Source organism: Montipora capricornis, chromosome 4 (assembly GCF_036669925.1).
Source record: "Montipora capricornis isolate CH-2021 chromosome 4, ASM3666992v2, whole genome shotgun sequence".
In the NCBI taxonomy this organism is placed as follows: Eukaryota; Metazoa; Cnidaria; class Anthozoa; order Scleractinia; family Acroporidae; genus Montipora; species Montipora capricornis.
Window position 1 is genome coordinate 46823137 of NC_090886.1, and position 22500 is coordinate 46845636.

At 40.4% G+C, this 22500-nt stretch overlaps 2 protein-coding genes across 2 annotated transcripts in view; both read right to left on the bottom strand.

Moving 5' to 3' along the window:
- The window catches only part of LOC138044810 (uncharacterized), an 11278-nt gene extending 9191 nt beyond the window's left edge, over positions 1–2087 (bottom strand). Inside the window, exons 1-2 of the mRNA XM_068891226.1 lie at positions 1803–2087; positions 542–830 (exon numbers count right to left, since the gene is read on the bottom strand). Of these exons, the coding sequence (XP_068747327.1) occupies positions 542–830; positions 1803–1885 (372 nt within the window). The 5' untranslated portion in view covers positions 1886–2087. The remainder of the gene's footprint in view (positions 1–541; positions 831–1802) is intronic.
- A 7047-nt stretch (positions 2088–9134) lies between these two features.
- The window catches only part of LOC138047168 (solute carrier organic anion transporter family member 4A1-like), a 23050-nt gene continuing 9684 nt past the window's right edge, over positions 9135–22500 (bottom strand). Inside the window, exons 3-10 of the mRNA XM_068893902.1 lie at positions 21642–21917; positions 17572–17807; positions 16740–16974; positions 15769–15922; positions 13688–13829; positions 12355–12545; positions 11557–11688; positions 9135–10075 (exon numbers count right to left, since the gene is read on the bottom strand). Of these exons, the coding sequence (XP_068750003.1) occupies positions 9844–10075; positions 11557–11688; positions 12355–12545; positions 13688–13829; positions 15769–15922; positions 16740–16974; positions 17572–17807; positions 21642–21917 (1598 nt within the window). The 3' untranslated portion in view covers positions 9135–9843. The remainder of the gene's footprint in view (positions 10076–11556; positions 11689–12354; positions 12546–13687; positions 13830–15768; positions 15923–16739; positions 16975–17571; positions 17808–21641; positions 21918–22500) is intronic.

Sequence of the window (22500 nt, forward strand, 5' to 3'; positions counted from 1 at the left end):
ATTGAATTGAAAAAATACCTGATCTCATTAACTACATAATGACATGCAGGTGAACATCTTACAGATCCCAGACACAGTCTTATCTTTTGTCTCAGGACAGGAGAATAATTTCCATATTTTTTAACAATTTAAATTTAATTTGATTGTACTTTCGGCAATCTTTCAAGCCTCTGTTCAACTTTTGAAGCGGGGAAAAGAAAAGACCATTGGTAGTCTAATGGTCATTTTCTGACAGATATATGATGTTAATTAAACCAAACACGTTTGCCTACTTAATAGTTCCAACAATTGCACTATATAATCGCTCGCCATAAACGCATTCAATTCGATTTGATGAAAGACGGTTTTGTCGGAAACCAATTTTAACACCACCTAGTAAGCAAAATGACCGCGCTCTTGCGCCCCTCTCGCGCGTCCATTGAATCATCCCTTCACTTCTTTTTCGAACACCTGTAAAGCAGGCTATACGAGCTCGAAGGAGAGACAACGCAAGCGGGCCGCTCTATACTCTGCTACGTTTTGACTTGAAATTCCACCTTACTTGGATTGTTTTGGTAGCCGTCTGGTAACTATTTGTCAGCTTAAGCCTTTTGAAAGTCAACACGCTTCTCATCAATATGTCCCCAGCTCTGGGGGTCTCAGGGTGCAGGTACATTCTGGGTCCTGTGACGTCTTCATGTGACCTTGGTTGGCGCCAAGGAGCCCACCGATTGGACGTCAAGTCAAAGCAGTATCTGTAATCATCTGCGCAAACGAAGTCTATCATAACTGCGTACATTTTCCTGGGATTAAGGTCTTGGAATTTCAATGATATCACTGGGTGCATGCGCCTTGAAAAGAAAATTAATAACAAAAATAATCTTAGCGTTTACAGTCATTAAATTCTAGAGGCAATTGTCTTCGATTTCATTTGATTGTCGTCTCCACCATTAATCAGATCAGCTTTGAGTTTGTAATGAATGATCACAAAAGAACAGAAGGAAGAACAATGTGCGTTGGACGACAAGTTTTCATTCGTTGAGGAGGATAAACAGACAATGTGTCATGCAGATGTGCTGAAAATAGCAGTCATTGATGTCTATGTTAATATCCGATTTCCTTGCAGTTCTGTATGGTAGATTAGTTTGATATCATCTAGTAAGTCATATCCGATCCGGAAACGACATTCTGGAACCATCTATTTGAGAGGGAATGTTACTTTGAATTTTTCACCGCGATGCACTTGGTTACTCCCAAAAAATGCTGTGGATCTGAGTGTCATGAGTTGCCTTTCCCAACGATATGGTGAGATCGTGGAAACAAATGAAATGTATTTCGAAAGGCGATCATCATGCAGTTGACAGAAGTCAAAAGTGTCAGCACCTTGAACGTGTTTGTCAACGCTGTTCACAAATGCTGTAACGTGAGGAGAAGCTTTTGATTTGGCTCACGAAGGTATCAACTTCTCAGGACACGCCAATCGGACATCTTTGTTTTAATCTTTCCGCAGTACTCTGGCAACTAAGGCGACAAACCGTCCATTGCTTTGTTTCACGACGGTGTAACCATCTTTAAATCAACGGTCATTTGTACAAGAAAATGACTTTCGCATTAAGCGTTCTATAAGAACATTAAAGCGTTCTATAAAAAAAAACATTTAAAGGAATCGCCGTCTTTTAGTCACCAAACCATTCGTGATTAAGTTGCCACAAATAACGACAGAGAATCCTGACTCTGAGAACCCAACCACGTCACAAGTGTGAGTCTCAGCTCCGAAAGCATATTTCGAGGAAGACAGAAGAGTTTTTGAATGCAGAACTTACCTTCCTTCTTTTGTAATAATCATCTCTGTCTGGTGCTCTCTGAATTTTTCCCACAGGTCCTTATTGCCAAGAAGTACTGTCATAACTTCAGGCGTCTAGTGCGGGAGGAGAGGACGCTCTATTAAAGATGTTAACTCCTGGATCAAAAAATCGAATAAGGCGTGCGCCTTCAGTCGGAAAAGTCATACAATGTTAAGCGTGGCGTACTGAACTGATCACGCTTTTCAACTAACTGTCCGAAACAACGCAGAGGTGCGACGCTTTCTTGACAGCTTTGGAAGAGTCAATCACAAATAAAAACACATGTGACACATCACCTTTTGACGAAAACCAACCCACAAGCGTCAACCCTTTCTTCACCGTAATCCCAAGGGAGGTACGGGTGAGAGAAAACATTTTGCCGAAAAACTGACACTTCCTTGAAACTGAAATCGGATCGGCGCGCCAACTCAAACATAGACTTCGGCTAATTGCGCTATTTTTATCTTTTTGATGTTAACCGGCGAATTGTAAAATTTTGAAAAAAAGTAAATGAGCTTCTTGTGCATATAAAGGAGGCTTTCTTATCAGTGAGTAGGCGATTTTTGAAAAAAAGAAATTGTTTTATCGACTGAGTTTTATATGGTAAATTGACTACCGTGAAATATGTGAATTCGCTATTTTCGCAAATCCCTTAACAGGGGGTTGTCACGTGACGTCTCGATGCCATGTTGGTGGACGAAAAAAAAAGGATCTCTCATTAACTTCTTTTTTTCGTCCATCAAAAGTCGTACATTTCTCTATTGTTATTGGCGTGTCTAGCCTCATTTTGGGGGGGGGGGGGGGGGGTTATTTGCATTAAAACAATGGATATCCAGTTCACTGAAGCATGATACAGTCCCTAGAGTAAATAAATTCGCATTGTTTTATGTAAAGAACCCCCAAAACGTATTGCATTATGGGTTGGGAAAGTCGTGAATGAGGCCTTTAGCTGGCAGAGCGCCACAACAGCTTGCGCTAATTACTGTGGCCCCTTTTTTGCCCTCCCAACCATGATACACAACAGAAGACAGACCACAACACCGGGAACTACGTGCCCTACACTTAACGACAAGTGTGCGGGTTCTTTTACGTCCCACAGGATTATTAACATTTAAGGGTTGTGAGACGGGATCTCCGGCTTATCGTCCTTATCCGAGAAGACTAGAGAGTCTAACCATTTGCAGATGTAATTACAAAGGCAGCACTTTCTCCTCAGTTGTTTAAAGACCCTGAGTGTTGGTCCGGCCGGAGTTGAACTCGCGACCTCCCGCGTAACAGCCCGGTGCTCAACCAACTGAGCCACTGGTGCTTTTCAACTTTCGCCAATCTACGGCATTGCATCGGGGAAAAATAAAATATCACAGCATAGCGAACTAAATAACGATGAAGGAACTTAGAGACCTCCTATTTTAGTGACTTTATTCTAGTTTATTATTTTCTCTACTTTGTTACTGCTTCCCCTATTATTTACTTCCGGCGTTTGAATATGTCTCAAACGCCGCCAACTATTAACATTTCATAAATGTTCTGCTATTGGTCACCTACATTGTCACCTTCATTACTTTAGAAACGAGGATTATCGCCAAAGTACGATCTCAAGTCTAGTTTAATCCCCCTCGAATGCGTACTGGAGAATATCAAAACCCGATAAGGAAAGAAGACTTTCTTTTCCTTATTTTCTCGGCCATCACAAGTCCTGGGAGACAGTGTCCTAAATTGACGATAATAAATTCAAAGCACATTAGAAATTAACGATTATCGTAATTTAGATATGTTGCTGGTGCCGGAACTCTTGCGACGCAAGCTTCCCACCCATTCACCCCTCCCCTCTTACCACTGTTGATAGTATGTGTTGAAGGTCAAATCTGGTCTCATTACCTAGGTTAAATGTTGGCGATACCTGGTTAAATCAGCTATCAACCCCCAAAAAAGAGTTAAGAACTCCTATACCTCCCCTCCTGCTCTGTCTCAGTTACGCACCGGTTTCCGTATTCATATACACTTATCCATTCAGTCTAAACATTATATCACAGTAAGGGAACAAAGAACTGTACTATGTATGCACTTACCGGCACTCGAACTCGTAACCTCTAGGTTTATAGTTCTGTATCTTCACCACCACACTACAACGACAAACACGCTTAACCCAACGCAGTTTTACTTTTGTATAAAAAGGCATAACTGAAATCCATGTATAATAAGCAAAATGAAGGCCATCCCCCCCCCCCCCTTTTTTTTTTTCCTTTACCGTCGAATGCGTCTCCTGATATTGGGTCGGCCGGTCGGATTGAAAAAAAAAAAAAACTAAAAAAAAATTTTACAAGAAGTCTCAGAATAGGAGGCCTGGTACCCCAGCATCATTGCTTTGAAGCCTGGGAACAACAAGCCATGAACCCAAAATCAACGTGGCGGAAACGTCGTTGGATGTCATTATCTAAAGCCGTGTTCACATTAGGTCTCGATTGTGATCGAATTATAATCGAATTAAATATGAAATGGCTTCACATCAACTAATTACAGTCCCTGATTATAACTGGATTATAATTACTTCAAACAACCTCAAGGGGGTTGTTTGAAGTAATTACAGTGCGTAATTGAACAGAATGGCGAACACGTGGTGGTATGAGCAGACGAAACTTCTAATCGCTTTATGGAGCGAAGATTTGGATTTGTCATCTTCTGTTCTCAGAAGCTATCCTTGGTTCTCTCCTCGCCTCAAGCATGGTGATGATGATCGTGGCAGCCACGCGATACGGCGCCATTTTGTCTCACACTGCGATGTTACCCTATTGTATTTGAATTTTCGCAGATGTGAACAGAACCATAATTGAATAAAATTGAATGGAGCAAGATACCCTGAATTAATACTTCCGTTGATCATAATTGGCGTTGAGATGAGTGTGAACACGGCTTTAGTTCGCGACGAGGATCACGTCAAAAGTTAATATTTACATATTTGGATGAACAAAATGCACAATATTTTGTAAAAATGTGCCTGCTTTTTTTCAAAGTCATTGCTATGCTCAATTTTCAGATGAAAACTATTTGAATTGAAAAATGGTTTAACTACGTAATTCCTTTTTTTTTTTTTAATGCTAAAATTTTGGGTCGGTCGGACGACGGTAAACGAAAAAAAAAGGAGATGGCCTAATTCTAACGTGACCCTATTTTTTCTGGGCTTAAATTAATTAGGCCCCCCAAAAAGTTTTATCATGCATCAATTCACCTGAGTGCATATGTTACAGGTAAATTTGAAAATAAAGTTGAAATGATTTCAACATCGGTAAATTTAATTTTAAACTGTAGGTTGAAATTGAATGTAGGAAACATCAACAAAAAGTCCATCAATTGTTAGCAAGTACGTGTATATTGGTAAGTAAATCGGTGCTGGAAGTAAGGGGATGTGGTTAGCGTACGTTTTTCATGAGCTAGTCTGTAAAAACGCCTTTGGTTGTTATTAAGTCTAAGCACTGATTTTAAATGGTTAGCATTAAGGTTGGGGTTATAATTAGGCATACTGTGCATGATAACCAATTCTGTTTTTTTTGAACCTCAGAACAGCAAAAAAACAAAACCTTGTTTAATAAGAATTTCCTTCATGTGATTTTGTATAATTTTTATTTTTCTGGTTTTTGGAAGGAAAAGGACATCCAAAAATTGACTTTTAATAGCGTAGATTATTGAATGATGTACAGTTACTTGTACAAATGTAGTTCAGGAGAAAGCCCCTTTGTGGTTATAAGTATTTGAAAAATCAAATTCAAAGTTTTTTTTCTGGTAGTTCACAAAGTTTGTAACCTCTATTAAACAGTCATTACTTGTATGTAGTTGAACAATGAGAAGTCATTTCCTTGTTTTTGCACCTCTCGTACATGTGTCACTGGTCAAGTGCCTTTTTGCATGCGGCAGTGAAACTTATTGTTTTAGTTGTGTCTAATGACACATTCATATCTTCAGTAATTTGTAGTCTGTTTGGTGAAATTCAAGTGTCAATAATTCCAAATTTGGTTACAACTTTCATAAATCCATGTTCTTTTTCAATTACTTTACCAAGAAGAGTGTTCGGATGTAATGGACTTTTGTCCACTTTATCAATTTTTATTTTGACAAAGCTGTTGACTTAGAATGAAATAGCATTGGGTTTGCTTGTTGTCATTTTGTTGTTGTATTTCCTTTGTGTGTTTCTTGCTTTTTCTTGTTGAGATGTCCTTATCTCCTTTGTTGACTTGATAAGTGAGTGACAAGCACGTTTAGGTGCAGGTTCTGCATCCACATCTTTCTTCTTCTTCTTCTTCTTCTTCCATGGTAGAATGTTGGTCAATTTTTTTTTATATCTGGGTTAGTTTTGGTTTCTTTCCATGGTGGTATGCCAAATACCAATTCATAGGGTGTTTGTTTTGTTGCTTCATGTTCCACAATGTTCTTTTTGTAAGCAGCTTCCCCTAGTACCTGACACCAATGATTTGGACTTTGTTTCTTTTCTTTTAAGAGATTTCTGCTGTTTTGCTTTACTGTTTGATTGTTCCTTTCCACCAAACCTTGAGTTGATGGTTTTCTGGGAGCTCCATGAAGTTGAGCGATGCCGTTCTTGCAGAATTGGGACATCAGACAGAGAATTCTTAAATTCCCGTCCATTGTCAGTGTGTATTTTCTGAGGGAATCCAAATTGCCAGCAAAACTGAGACAGGCATTCCAATACATCTTCAGCTCGCTTATTTTTCAATGGATAAAGCCATAAATATTTTGTGAAATGATCAATCATGTGGAGAATCCAATTGTGTTTGGGATGACATGTACATGGTAAGTTTCTAAGGTCCATTAGGTCCATTTGCAAATGCGTTAGGAATCCTCTTGCTTGAATAGGGGCTAGCACAGGCTGTCTTTGTCTGCTGGTGATTGACTTTTGTTCTTCATGTATTGAGCAGAGTGACACAAAGAGTTGTATTACTTCTTGGGACACTGACTCGTAGTTTCGCTTAACATACTTTTCCATCTTGTCTCTTCCTTTGTGCGCAATATTCGAATGGGCTTTGCAAGGAACTTGGTGTAGTTGACATTTTTGAACAATTTCTTTTCCGTCCTTGGATAATATTTTGCCACCCTCCAGTTTCCATCCTTTTCTTTTAAATAATTGCTACGTCTTGACTCGTCAGATTTGTTCTGTCCTTGCTGTCTTCATTACGTGTTTCTAACCACTTCACTGCATCGTTGTAAAAGTTGTCGTCAATAAAAAGGGTTATTTTGCTTGCTTTTGTCTTTTTGGAAGCTTTAACTTCACCCAATTTTTTGTAGAATATCTCTGAATCAACACAACTTGTGTTAGCCATTTTACGAACCGTACAGAGCCACCCATTGCGTTCGCATTGCGCACGAGTAAACTTTTGCATAATTTACTATGACCGAGAAGAGTCTGGGCCCTCTTGCACCAGGAGAAAAGTATTTGCTCTTAAAATTAATGACGACTGCTTGTCCAAGTCCTGTACATGTGTGGTTCAGCGGTTAGTTACAGCGAAGAGCTCTATACTAAGGGATGTCAGAGGTACCCGGTTCAAGTCTCGGTAAGTGCAGTTCAAAGCGATTTCTTTCTCTTATGTACACATTGTAGTACATTGTACACAGAGTAGTGGTAGGTATGACAAATGGATCAGGGGATGGATGATTAAGAGAGATAGAAGCAGACAGAAAGAAAGTAAGAAAAGAAAGGGAGAGAGTAGAGAGGAAAGTGGGAGGAGGGAAAGGTTTTTTTTTTGTTTTTGTTTTTTTGTTTTCAACCCCCTTAAAAAAACCATGCCCCTTTTTTTTTCAACCTCACCCCATAAAGAAAATCCCTTTTTAAACAGTTGATAAATAACCTAGGTTAATTAATTTCACCTAGTTTGATTTAAATAGCCCTGAATTTAATTTCAACCTGTAAAACATATTCAACCTCAGAGGTAAAATGAGAATCAGCAATTTAACCTAGGTAAAAACAGATTCAACCTTAGACCGGACTTTACCTACAACATACTCACTCTTGAAGGAAAACATTGCATCGGAGGAGAGAGAGAGAGAGAGCTGGTCTGTGTACAGAATAGAATTACTATGAGTAAAGCATATTCTCGGTTTTCACATGACGTCACGACCGCCATGTTGGCGCCCCTAAACAAAGAAAAGGCGGCCATGTTGATGCCCCGACCAAATCCTCCGGGAATTTAACTCTATTATTATGCAAACGCTTCCTTTTGTTTTCGTTGATCACGTGAGTGAAAACCAGCAATTGTTGACGTGAAGACTGTTTAATTTTTAGCAATAATTATCTGGAAAAACACTGATCAAACACCGGTTGGCAAAAAATATGAAGTCTTCTCCTACCGTTGAAAATTTTCAGGCCAAATTTGTGGCCCTCTTTTAGTTGTCTGGTACAGCATCATCTTGTATTCTCAATGATATTTCCGATTGAGAAATGTTTGCGAAACGCGAGTTAACGCCGGCCATTTTCTTTTGTTTGGATCACGTATTTTTGATTCCTAACGGAGTGAATAATGCTCAATTACTCCGACGTACCCAACCAATCAGATTGCTTGAAACATCAAGATCACTGAGTGAGTATGTGTGGGTTATTGACCAAACGTGAGGTCAAGATGGCTGAATATTGGCCAAGTTATTTTTTAGCGTGTTTTCGTCTCGGTCCATAAACACGCAAAAAGAGAACGAGGCCAATATCCGGCCACAAGTTAACCGAACAAGCTTGGTCAATAAAGGATTTATTATATGGGATAAAACACCGAAAATGATCTTTGATCTTGCGGGACCAAACGAGGAAACCTGAGCGGGCAGGATAGCTCCATATTACCCGCTCGGGTAGCCAATCACAGCGCGGGATTTGGTTCATCTTGTCCGCTCACGGAGCTAGTTATATAATAATTAAGCAATAGACCACAAGTTTCTATGGTTTATAGGCTGATAAACCACGCGGGATGTTGGTAAAACACGAGAAGAATTCGTAAATCACGAGCCGCGGGCGAGTGATTTACGAATTCTTCTCGTGTTCTTCCAACATCCCAAGTGGTTTATCATGCCTAAAAACCATAGAAACCTGTGGTCTATTGCTTTTATATAATAATTCAGAAGACGCGCGATTTTACCATGAGTTTACTGGCACAATAAAACATAGCTGATTGACCAATCAGAGCACGCGCATTGATTTGGTTATTACATAAATACTATTATTAAAAACTGGATCATTGGATAATGCAACTCGAGAGTTTTGATTGGCTAAGCCATCATGGGTTATGAGCCATTATACCATGATCTACAAACACGGCAAGCATATGCGTGATTTTTTGGGCCTTTTTATTTTTATTGTAGTCCAGTTTTCTATATTTTGGGGGCGTTTTTAATAAAACAATTATTCCACTCGCGCTTGTTGGATATGAGATGATTATAGCCAACTCGGCGCTACGTGCCTCGTTGACTATCTATCATCTCATATCCAACGCGCGCTCATGGAATAATTGTTAAATGATCAATGGCCGGCTGTAATACACTCGAGAGCAATTTATTTGGCCATCACACAACTTCTGAGAGATTTAAGTTTGATCACTGTTAGTGAAAATGATTGTCACACCGATTGCCTGTGAGGCAAAAAAAATTTAGCCAAGGCGGATTCAGATTTGGTTGAATCGCTTCGGCTGAAATTAATTAAACACGTGTGGTTTCTTGCAGCGGAAGAACGTGGTTTTTTTATCACAAAATAGAGCAAGTTTCAAAGATTAAACAAGCTATACTTATCCCCCTCGAAATCACGTTCCTGGAGGACGTTAATTTCAAAACATCATGAAATGGAAGGGTCGGCGAACAATTCTCTGAACCCCCTTCACAAAATCCTGAGGCTGCTAATTAATGAAAACAAATTCAGGTACATGCAAAATCCCATACTGATCGCGAGCAGGATATTTCTCCGTTGTTGCCTCCACTACGTTATGTAAATTTAATTAAAAACCCCTAAACATTATGTTGTGTTTGGTTTTAACTAGTGCTTTCATATTTTTGACGTCGAATGCATCTTGCCTGTGTCACAGGTTTCGCTGCAATTATTATCACTGACGCCCCTTGCTCCTGCGATCTTTTCTTTTTCCTCAAGTTGCCGACAAAATAACCAACACAGGCCATAACACACTAAGGAGATCATCCTACAAATTAGTGAAGCTCCAAACATAACTTGAGCCATTCCAGAGTGGTCGTACTCAAGACAATAACCCTTCTCGCCGCACCTGTAATTATAGCAATAAAGAGACCATTACAGCGGTTTTCAATTGAGTGTCGAAAGTAATTAGTGAATTGCTTTGGTTTTGCATGACTTCACTCAGTGATTGGTTCAAAGTTCTCGAGGCACTTTTTCAACCAATCAGAAGTGAGACCCAAACCAATCGTGGCTCGCGCGTGCACATTTTTCCGCGCTTTGTGTCGCCTACGTGTAGTTACTTCGAGTTTTGATTGGTTCACTGTATAGTCTCTGTCCTTTGTGATTGGATAGAGTGATTACTTTGGTTTTGGTTTTTCGACACTGGATTGAAAACCGCTCTAACTGGGGAAAACGACTGTGATAAGTTTGAAGAGGTTTTTTCAGGGTAATTTTAGTTGATTTTGGAAACGATTATGCTAAAGGTAATCGCAAATCTCTTTCGCTGATTGGCACACTTGAGTCACCGACTCGATTAGACGCCCTAAAATCCATACAATTAGTATAGAATTTTGAACTATTTTTCTTTTCTATTATAATGTATGTTACTGATCCATAAATTATTTTTTAACTCTCTTGCTAACAATAGGATCAGGTAAAAGACCCATCATAGTTTCGCAAAGCTATTTTAAGTTCTCGTTCCCAATGCCACACATATTTAAAAATTTCATTATGTCATTACAACTGGCCAATCAGGTGCCGCTCTAAAATAGCTGAATAGCTAAAATTAGATGTTTGGAAGGGGGTCATAGATGGGAGATCCGTTATCTTACTTCATCCTTTCGGTATGAGTTAAGTAAAAAGTGAGTTGACTTGACTTCGATTTGACGTCTTCCTGTTTGTTTAAGACTACAATCATAGACAAAAGTAGTTGGGAAGGTTGGGTGAATGAACCACACCAAAGCTGTATTTGAACCCGTTCTGTTAAAGCTCAAAAGAAATAGTTTCACCTTCTCTAATATAGCCCCCCCCCCCCCTCCTTTTCAATGTTGGAAAGTAACACAACAATTTCCACTAAAACCATTCACTTTTGAACAACATTGAATGAGGGGGGAGGGGAGAGAAGCAATGAAGACGTCAAAAGTGCTAACCTTCCCAACGGTTTTGTCCTGTGATTGTAGTTCGAGGCTAAAAAGGTGCGGATTAGAAAATATCCGGAAAGGAAAGGAACTTCATTTAAGTACTAGTTGTTAGTCGTTAGTCTCTGGAGCACTAATTGGGGACACTGTAAACTGAAATTAACAATCAACGCAAATCAAGTCAAATGTTGGTTTTTGAAGAGATGGGAAAACCGGAGTACCCGGAAAAAAACCTCTGGGTGCAGGGAAGAGGACCAACAAACTCAACCCACATATGACGCCGAGTCTTGGAATCGAGCCGCGAGCCACATTGGTGGAATTCAAGTGCTCTCACCACTGCGCCATCCCTGTACCTATCCGAGTGAACCGACGAAATATGGGAATACAATTCCTTCATAAAAAAAAAAAAACAGAACAAATAAGTTATCATTACTTTGAACTCCAAAGAATGCATGTTTTATCCAGCAAGGCTCCAACCACGATTGGTCCTGGAATCGCCCCAAGCAGTCGAGTAAGGTTCATTTGATGGCCTAATGCGTAGGATTCCTGACTCGCTGGGACACTCCTAACAACAAATAACTGGATATTAAGGTGGCTGTGTAACGCCACTGCAATTCATTTTGCAATTTAACGTTAACCCAAAAGGTACTTTTAATTAACAACACAAGTCAAAGCTTGGTGACCAAAAATGTTTGTCGAGCACGCACTATTTAATTATAATCAACAGAGACAAACTTTGAGTGTTAGGCTTAACAATTTTCAAAAACCCGAATATCCAATCCATTTCAATCTTCTTCAGTAGACTCCTTTTGTATTTGCTCTTTTATTAGCCAGTATCAAAAATACCATAATACTCTTTGTTTGTCCCTCCAAGATTTTGCACGAGCATTGTTTCTCTTGGGACCATTGAAAGTCCCAAGAGAAAATAAAAGCAATGCTTATGCAACATTTTGGAGGGACAAACAAAGAGTATTGTGGTTTTTTTCGATACTGGCTGATTTAAACCTTCCTTCTACTTTACAAGGAGTTTTTTTTACGTTTGCTTTATTTGGTTTGCAGTCAGTACTAGTCGCTCAATTTGGCTAAAGATAATGACACGGCGCCTTTAACACTGAAAACCTGCCGTTAGAAACTTTAAGACCATCGGTGCTCAAGTGTTTTAAAAACTCGAAATGACCGTGAAAAAAAAACACATAAAGATACTTTTGAAAGCAGAATTAACAGCACATACCTTAAGGTCACTGTTATACCTGGAGTGACGTTAAAGAACAATAAAAACACCGACAAGGAGTAAAGGGCCAGAAAAATTGTAAACTTAAGCCCGCAAACATGATCAACCATACAGGTGCCTTTTGTCGCGTCTTCTGGGTCTTCTCCGTTGTGTTGGACACATGTACACTTGGAGTAAGTTGAACGACCATCCTGTCGATGAAATAAATGAATGTCTGATGAGGAGACGTGAGATGATCACTGATCCCTGGGAATTAGATTTTCCATGTTCATTGTCATTAACAACCAACCTCGTTCCCAGGCTAACTCCATCACTGTATCACCCATCACGATGGCGGTGGTGATGTGATGAATGTGCTGATGATAACGACATCATGTCATACATCGGCATCGGATACTACTATTTATTATATGACTAGCTCCGTGAGCGGGCAAGATGACCCAAATCCCACGCTGTGATTGGCTACCCGAGTGGGCAAGATAGAGCTATCTTGCCCGCTCGGGATTTCTCGCCTGGTCCCGCAAGATCAAAGGTCATTATTTTTGTTTTTTTATCCCAGGTAATAAATCCTTTATTGACCAAGCTTGTTCAGTCAAGATGGCTGGATATTGGCCAAGTTCTTTTTTTGCGTGTTTATGGACTGAAACGAAGTCGAGGTCTTGACCTCACGCTTGGTCAATAATCCATATATACTATATCTGGCTTGCTAATCACCATTACGTGCAGTTTAGAGACTGCGTTGTTCAACGAGGTCGGACCGAAGGATCTGTGGTCAACACCAGAACGTGACCCCGCATGCGTGACCTCGGAGAACAGTAGCACAGCCACATGGAATAAGATGGGAGTTGATTTTGATGAGGGAGGAAAACCAGAGTACCCGGTGAAGAACCGTAAGAGTAAGATTGAGATCGACAAATCTCAGCCCACACACGAACACATGCAGGAGATTCGAACCGGGGCTCGCAGAGGTGGGAGCGTTTCCCATGGCCATTCTTATTCCCTGTATATCATTACGTTAAATTACAAAACACCATGTGGGTTTCGTTGTACCTTCTTTTCTTTTTTATTATACCGAGGACTTTTTATGCGGAGTTTCAGTAAAATAATCGCAGTTTAGGCAAGTTGACAAAGTGTGATGCTACTCGGCTGATTTAAATGAATTTGACACTCATATGTAGTGTCTTCATTAGGAAATGTCGAAAACGTCGAGGGAGTGTCGAAACGTTGTTTCTTTGAATTGCAGCTTTTAAACTATATTCAAAGACCAGAGAGACATCAAACAATATCTGATTTATGTGAACCTTAACATTCTCATCACTTACTGCCCACGAACCTTGGTTGTGTTCTTCAAATTACTGCATCCTGCATGACAAGGCGAAAAATAGCTGAGCTGTCCACCGCACACTGGAGCATAGTCCACTCCAGTACAGTTACAGGCCTGGTTGCATGGTGAGGAAAGTTGGATATGGCCAGGGCTATGTGAGATAATGGCAATACAGTAAGTTAGGTGGGTAGGGTGTGCCCTGGAAGCGGAATATAGGGAAACCGGAGCAGGAAAAACAATGAAGGAGTGTGTAAAAAAGCCCTTGGTCATGTAGAATTGATTTCGCATTCGTGAGCCAGCTATCACCGTATATTGATCAAATAACCATCTGTGATGTGGAAAAGAACAAGAAAGTCAGTTAAGCACTCTTTATGGCCGAGGCAAGAGAAAGTTAAGGAAACAGAGAGGGAAGCTCCCAGTCTAGCACTTGAAATATGTCAATTTCAGTTAAGTTATAATTAGACGTCACGAAAACGTAAGTATATTTCTCCAGACGTCCGCAAAGTTGTTGACGAAAACGAGTTTCAGAAGCAAGGAGATTAGTTTATCTTGCCTCAGATCCCGGAGTTGGAGATAGAGTCTACAATATCTATTGAATCTAATGACTTGTTGGATGAAGTATACGATTCCGAAAGCCTTTATACAATGCCAGATAAATTCATATGACGTCATCCTTAATGGTCGGGACGTCTCGCAAAACAGACTTCCGATCTAAAAATAACTTTTATGAAATTCACAAATTCATTTTCTCTTGGCTGAGGTTATTATAATACAGTGCCGGTATAATTTACAATACGTTTAGCTTATCAGAGTACGTTTCATCACCCCTTCGGCCACAAAAGAGTAAGCTCCATTTACAGTGTGCTATTAAGAAGGACAGACCACAAGACCAGGATCTGTCCGACCCTCCCAACATGAGTTGTGTGTGGATTCTCTCTGACGTCTCGTTAAGGTAAGGTAAGTACTTTATCTAACGAGGGTAGCACCTAACATCGTTACAAAACTAATAAACTTGCGGCCCTCGATCTAAATTCAGACCAGACAACAACGCCGGGAACTCCTTTCCCTACTATTTTCGTAGAGTGTTTTAAGAGTTTATGAACAAGGAATGTGTCACGGGACCTTATCCGAGAAGAGGTGAAAGTCTAACCATTTGCGGATGTAATTGCAAAGGCAGCACCTTATCCGCAGTTATTTAAAGACCCTGAGTGTCGGTCCGGATGGAGTCGAACTCACGACCTCCCACACTGTAACGGTACCCCGCTGCTCAACGAACGAATCCAACCGAGTGGCGGTCGACTATTAGGTGCTATCCACTTAAAAGTATGAACAAGGATTGTGAGACAACGGCTACGCTTTCTATTTCTTATCTGAAAAGGCTTTTAAAGTGCTTCTATGACCAAAAAATCTTACTCTTATTTTTCTTTGGATTCAAAACTATTTTAACTAAACAGTAAGTGACCCAATTTTTATAAGCCTTGATTAAAAATATATACCTGTCTATTTTAACTGGAATTTTCCTATTTAATGGTCCGCCATTACTAACTTTAAAATCTTGAGAGAGTTGGATCGAGGAGAGAATGACGTCAAAGACTCAATAGTTTAAGAATGCAATGCGTGTGCACGCGGCTGAATTAATATGCAACACGGTAGTTTTGGGCTTTCAGACTTTAAAACTCGCGTTTTGCATATATAATATAAGATGCGTTTACGCACTGACATTTTAAAGGACCACCCTCAACCGACAGGCTTTTCGGCCGTTTGTTTTTGTTATGGAAATTTGCATTGCTTATCGTAGCGATCTGATTGGATGAATTTCAGCTTTGGCTGTAAATTGTTTCACGGCACTCAATGCCTGTCGGTTGAAGGTGGGCCAGTTGGAGTTAAACCCGCGCCCCCGATGCTCAACCAACGAAGCCACCCGGTCAGCGGGTTAAATAGGGAAATGCACTGACTTTTACTGGATCAATTTTCTTCCAATCCACCCGATTGGATCAATAAAACTGAGAATTCAATTTTACGCCTTATTCTTGAAATGAATAGAAGGGTTGGGGGCACAAGGGGGACATTGAAAAAGAAAAATTTCATACTTGTCCTGATAGGGTCTGTTAACACCAGCGATACTCGGCGTTTCGCATTTAATGTACAGAATACCCGTCGAGACAACGTTTATGAAGCTTATGATGAAGCACATCCTCGCGCAGTAAGTCATCCGTAGTTTTAGGCGTCTGTTTATGTATGCCCCTGAAACAAGAAATTTGTTTTCCGTGAATGAACCGTTGAGCTTTATTCAAGTTTTGAGCGGCTTACATGGTAGCCTCAACTCCACATTTCTCAGCCAACCGAATGCGGTATGGGAAAGCGTGACAATTTAAACGCACATAGGGGTGGAAGGTAATTAAGACCTGGAGAAGACGATTTATTCAGTGTGTGTTCGTGTCAGTTTCATTTTGTATGTAAAACTTCATATAAGATTCTTACATTCATCGTTGCATCAAGCAATGAGGAAATCTCCGTCGCATTGAAGCTGTTAATTAAACAGTGACTAAGATATCTTCGGATAAAGTTTTCGAGACCTTTAGTAACCAGGTTCAAGAATGAGTGACTGAGATGGAAATTATTTAAAACCCCGGTTGATGAAATGAAGACCTAATATATTTTTCGATGGTGACAATGAAAATGAAAAGATTTTTCCTTCTCATTTCAATCGTGCGCGAACGCACCGTTTCGAGAGTTTCAGTACAATACAATTGTGACCTTAGCCTAGTTTAATGGCCTACGGTTCCACGAATGTCCTTGGCTCTGTGGTAGAGCATCCGAACTAGTAATCGGGAGGTCGTGGCTTCGATTCCTGCCGAGGACCACTCGGATTTTTTCCGAGTATCCCCGAGTCACCACTGACGAGTCTCCTATAGCTCAGTGGTAGAGCATCCGAACTAGTAATCGGAAGGTCGTGGCTTCGACTCCTGCCGAGGAGCACTCGGATTTTTTCCTAATCTCCCCAAGTCACCACTGAAAAAAATATCATCTCTTCCATATTCAGAAATACTGGACAGCTTACCAGCCAGGTTTCCTAACAAACCGCTCAAACCTGCAGCCACGCCATAAAGTAAAGCGGCCTTTCCCGGTGGCAAATAGAACAGTACTTCAACAACCTTTGGCTGAAAAACTGTTGAAAATGCAAGAACAAAAAAGTCAAAGCACACTCCAATGGTTATAAAGATAAACGGGAGACTTGAAAAAACCAGTTTTGTTGCTTTGGGAAGTTTCTTCAATGCGACCAAAAGAGCATCTTCCTGAAACAAAGAAGACATATAGTGATGGGTGGGGGGCTATTGTAGTACTTATGGGAAACCCTAGCCTAAACCAAGCTCAACATTTTCAAGTATCTTTAATCATAACTTAGTGAAAAATTGATTACACCTCGTCTTGTGTCTTGCTAACTTAGTTATTTTGGGCTATCTCTTGGTATTATCCGCTTCGAATAACAAAAGTGAACCGACACGGAATTATCCTTTCATTGAAACCTGTACATTTCATCCTATATGGTACAAAAAATGGCAAACCCTGTCCCCATCCCTGGGATGTTTTTTTTTCGGTGGGAATTGTGGTAAAAATTGCTTTTCGTGTTACGGCTGTGCCGCTGTTTTAACGCTATCCTCACTTTTAATACTCTAGACGCGCGTCACTTTGCTATTCATTTAAGCATTACCGAACTCTTTCTGTGTTATCACAGCGTGATCTAAACACGAGGGGTGTAGAGAGAATTTGAGACAGTTATGCAGACTCGACACGCAGTCTGGGATTTACAAAACTTTCACTCAGCCCCCGTAATATGTAAGTTATTTTATAATCAAGAATAGTAGCATGGTACCGACTAAAAGACATCTTACGTCCTTCGCAATTGGCCCCGCACTTGTTCTTTCCCACAGTTTTTTCGTCAGGGGAAACTCCTTTGGAAATCCCAACAGCCAAATACTCCAAAACACACACAGCGCACCAAATATGGCAAAAGCTAGCCACCAGTTTCCCACCCAGCGTTTATCAAGAATTGTTAAGGACGTCTGCACTCCAAGTTCGACAAAAATTGAAAGAAACCTCGATATAACTACGAATCCAACCATAGAACCTGAAAGCAACGATAGAAATCCAATAAGTTTAGGACAATGTAGGAAATCGTATGAATGCGAGTGCAACTTGAGAACTTTCAAAACATCAAAGTGACTACAAATCCCAAAAATCACAAGGAAGATCGTACGATTTTTACAACAAAATTACTCCACCCTTGAGTTTCCATGGCAACTTCCGTATTGCATTCTATAACCTCTATTGCACTCTATAACCTATTTATGCTTTTGTCACTGTCCAATCAGAAACGCGATATTCTCTTTAGTATAAAATATGAAACCTTGTTATATACCTAGACATTCACTTAACAAGGCGAGCACTGTGATTGGTTGATTCTTGGTTACGTGCCCTGATCAAATTCAAACGTATCCCCGACCGGGATACGATTCGCAGTTGTTGCCGGCTCCGGATGTTTTGCTGCGATTGTTGAAGGAAAGTCTAAATCTATAACAAAGCACTTAATGTCTGGTCCCTCGGGAAACTAGTTAGTTTGTTTTTCCTCGAGCGCTGATGTTTCCCTGGACTTCGTCTCGGGAAACATCAGGACTCTCGGGAAAACAAAACTAACTGTTTCCCTCGGGACCATACATTAAGTGTATATTGTCATTCGGAATACCTAAAAGCTATCCGAGTTATAACTTGGTTAGCATTTAGTTTTTTCTGTGCAGCAAATGGACCATAGAATTACGAGGCGGTGATTTCATTGGCTAAAAGCAATGCACTACACCCCTTTGAGCAATACATTTGACCTCCCTGTGTGACAAAACTACAAAACAGCCGTGAAGGAGAAGATTTCCGCTTGTGAGAGGCTTCAACCAGCCTCACGTCTTACAGAATTCGATGAAAAGCTGAATTTATATTAAACGTACAGTGGAGCAACCAAAGCGATGGGTGCTGTGTCGAGGCTTCAGTGTGACACTTTTAATTTCGTTTGCTGATTCAGGAACTCCGAAACCCACATTCTACTTGATCAGATGGCAAATGCCGCAATTACAATGCAGCTAAAAAGTGAAATTGCTGCCGGGATTCAGTCTTCTGGGAAATGTTATGAATAAGATCATATTTACTTAAATCTTGTCTGTTGACAACAAGATGAAATCACCAGTATAGAACTTCCATCAGCGGTAGGTTGGAAATGGCCTACATTTCTTGGTTTCTTTCCAGTCTTTCAGCTGTTCTTTGTACGAGCACCGTCCGCCGATGTCACTATTTTTCCTTTTAATTAATTGATAGTTTCGCGATCTTCATGTCAGCTACCTAGAGCTGGAGGTCACTTGTCGCATTATTCACAACAATGTCAATTTCAGTCGAACTTTCGCAGCTGGACACCGGTTTTCACTTATCCACATTGATTACAAGAATGCCTTTTCACAAGTTGATGTCACAAGCTGATGTCACGCTACATACTAGACCCCGCAAAACCATCTTGAGATAAAGCTGCATCCGGTAGATCCGATCCAACAACCTATTAACTAACCCTACAATCCTCGCCAAATTAAGTTGGGACACCATGTACAGCACACAAGGTTGCTGTGTTGCTACACTTGTTTCACCCTCCCGTGCCTCACTGCTTTCACTTGAAACCAGTTTATCTGATGTCAAGCTACTAGATCCCGCAAAATCTTAGATAAACATAACGCTGCATCCGCTAGATTCATGTTATTTCCGATCCAACCACCTGTTCCAAAACAAACTACTTCTATAGCTACTACAGTCACAAGTATGAAAAACAAGCTCTCTTTTTTGTTCACAAATGCCCCGCGACCCCTGATCAATGTTGCTTGACGGAACAAAGCATGTTGAAGAAGGGTTTATCAACATTGGTTGTATGGGGGAGGGGGTGGCTCCTAGGGTACGATATTGAGGGCGTAGTGCGTAAAGTAACCCCTGTTTTTAATTATCTCAACCCATTTTGTCCAGGATCGTAGGTCACCTGTTGAATTTATTTGTAAACGCTATGCGATGTTCGCCGGTACCTTATCCATTGTTACGGAATGAGCCATCCAGACTTCAACTGGCTGCAGAGACATTTATTTGTTTTTTTTTTCCGTACTCAGCAAATTTGAATATCACTATTAAAACTAAAAACTACCTCTTCCAAAATGTATCACCCTACTTACGTGCCACATGGTATTCCGAGTAAACGCTAAAAGAAGCGTCTTGTTACCTTAAAGAGCGCCTGGACGCTACTCCTCTTTTTTCTATCACAAACAAGGCGGTAGGTTAGGGCTTTTTTCGGAAAGAGTATTCAATCGGGCACTGCCAAACGTTTAGAGAGAGTGCAAGATAGATAGGCGCATTTTTTAGACGAATTTTTGATACCAAAATTTATTTTCATCGTTGGCCTAAACGGTTTTATTAGCGGGTATTTTACTTTTACAGTCCTGTAATAAGCGCCACACCACAGGGTGGTTGCGCTAGGGGGAGGTGAAAAATGCAGTTTGTCACAGAGTAAGAAAAGATAATTTACTTTACCTCCCCTCTCCCCTCACTTCCTTCAATATGGTAATGAACATGCGCGGGAAATTGATCTCAACCATTTGGAAAATGGGGCAAACTTCGAGTTTGCGCTAAATAAGATGGCGTTTTTAGAGATTTTATCACACACGGGGCAGAAGTACTGAATACTGATTCGCTGAGACGGAGGGAATTTTTTCTTAATCACGAGGGCACTTTTGGTAATCAAGAGGGCATGATTATTTGATCCTGATTGGTTAACAGTTGCTTATCCAAAGCAAGCGAAGTTGTAAGCGAATGCTCTTCCAGATTCTGACTCTGATTTAAACTGCTTTATGTCCACATGTAAAATACAGTTCAATTGAATTAAGCACTATTTCTGTTGACAGCATCAAGTTATTGAATAAATGGCAAAAGAGCAAGCAAAAGAGGTCCATAGACCCTTTGCATAAATGGCGCCCACATGTGAATAACAATACTTGATACACCCTTAGCCTCGTGTTTATGTTTCAAGACAGGATTTTTCTCGTGAATGTGAGGCTAATGATGTATCAAGTATTGTTATTCAAATTTGGGCGCTATTTATGCAAAGGGTCTATGGACCTCTTTTGCTTGTACGTTTCGTTTTTGTCATTTCAGACCACGTGATGTTACTCTACGGAACAGTTTCTTTCAAATGTGGTCTTATACACGTGCACATGTATGCATAACTTATGAAAAAACAAAAGGAAAATTCCCTTGGGAGCATCATGTGGTCTGAAATGGGAAAACAAAACGTACAAGCTAAAGAGGTCCATTGAACTTTACTCAAATGAAAGCATGTTAAGTTGACTGTCATTTGTCGCGGCATTGAACGGGCTTTCCTCAATAATTTTACCCTTTATGTGTTAAAAATGTAATCGCCATGTGCCCTAGTGCAATTAAGGATTGATTTCACTTATATTTTCAAAGTTTTCCAAATTGCCTCTTCGCTTCGCGACTCAAGAGCAATTTTGTGAAAACATTGAAAATGTGCGTGAAATTAATCCTTTATTGCACGAGGGCACATGTGATTACATATAGAGCGTTTTCACATGACGTCACGTCAGCCATGATCGTATAAATCCTCCGGGAATTGAAATCTATTTTTATGCAAATACTTTCTTTTGTTTCAGTAATCCAATATGGCTGCTGGTCACGTGAGTGAAAACGCTCTACACGAATCTCCCAAGGAAGGCGTTCTATAAATAAGTCTACTAGGGAGAGTATCATATTTCCCTTGACGCTGAGATAGCTTTGTTTTGATTGATGGGCATTTACAACAGTGGGTGTGCTGAATCTCCAAAGGGAGGGGTTCTATAAATAAACTCCGTATTTTTGCTGCTTTGCTTTAACTCACCAATAATACCACTGGCCAGAAAGATTCCAACGTACATTGGTGAAACTTTGGCTTTGACGTTTTCATCCATATATGGTACACCTAGTGCGTACATTGGAGTACAGCCAGCGCCGGCTACAACCATTGCCAGAACGAATAGAGCGTAACTGCTCATGTATCCACCACTGGTTTCTTTCTGACAGTCAACTTTCACACCAAGTTCAGTTCGATTCGCCAGGCAAAGTTCCAGCCTTCGGCTCACAACCGCGCTTGCATTGTCCAAAGGGGACAAATGGTCTAGTATTGAAAAAGATAAAGAAAAAAGTTCACTATCGAAATTACGGACAATAGCTCATTGTGAGGAAAGGAAGAAGAGGACGAAAACTCTCGCTTTCTTTTTGTTCCAAATCCTAATCTCCTTCTCTAAAGGAGAATTCTTGTTGGCTAGGCCAACATTTCAGTGAAAAAAAGAATTTGACCTCAGGGAAATTAAGAGTACCTACGGAGGTACACGCTAGAACCACCAAAAAGGAAATCAGTCGAGGAAATTGCTAGCCTACAATACTCGTCGCATTTGTTGGAACACCCATTCACGTTTCCCCCCTCCTCCAATGTTGATTTCAGTTCACAACTACTAGAAGTCGACCGAAAAATTCTCACACAACATTGAATTGGGGGGAGGGGGATGTGGTATAAGCTACGATCTTGTAACACGATGATTCTGGACCATTATTCGCTAAGTGTTCCAACTAAATATATCTAGTATTGTAGGCCTTGAGCACAATTCGGCTTTATAATTTCATTACGAGTGATGTTTTAAATGTTGTAAAAATTGAATGGGCCGAGCCTATTTCGTACTGGGCTAGTAGTAATATTTTCG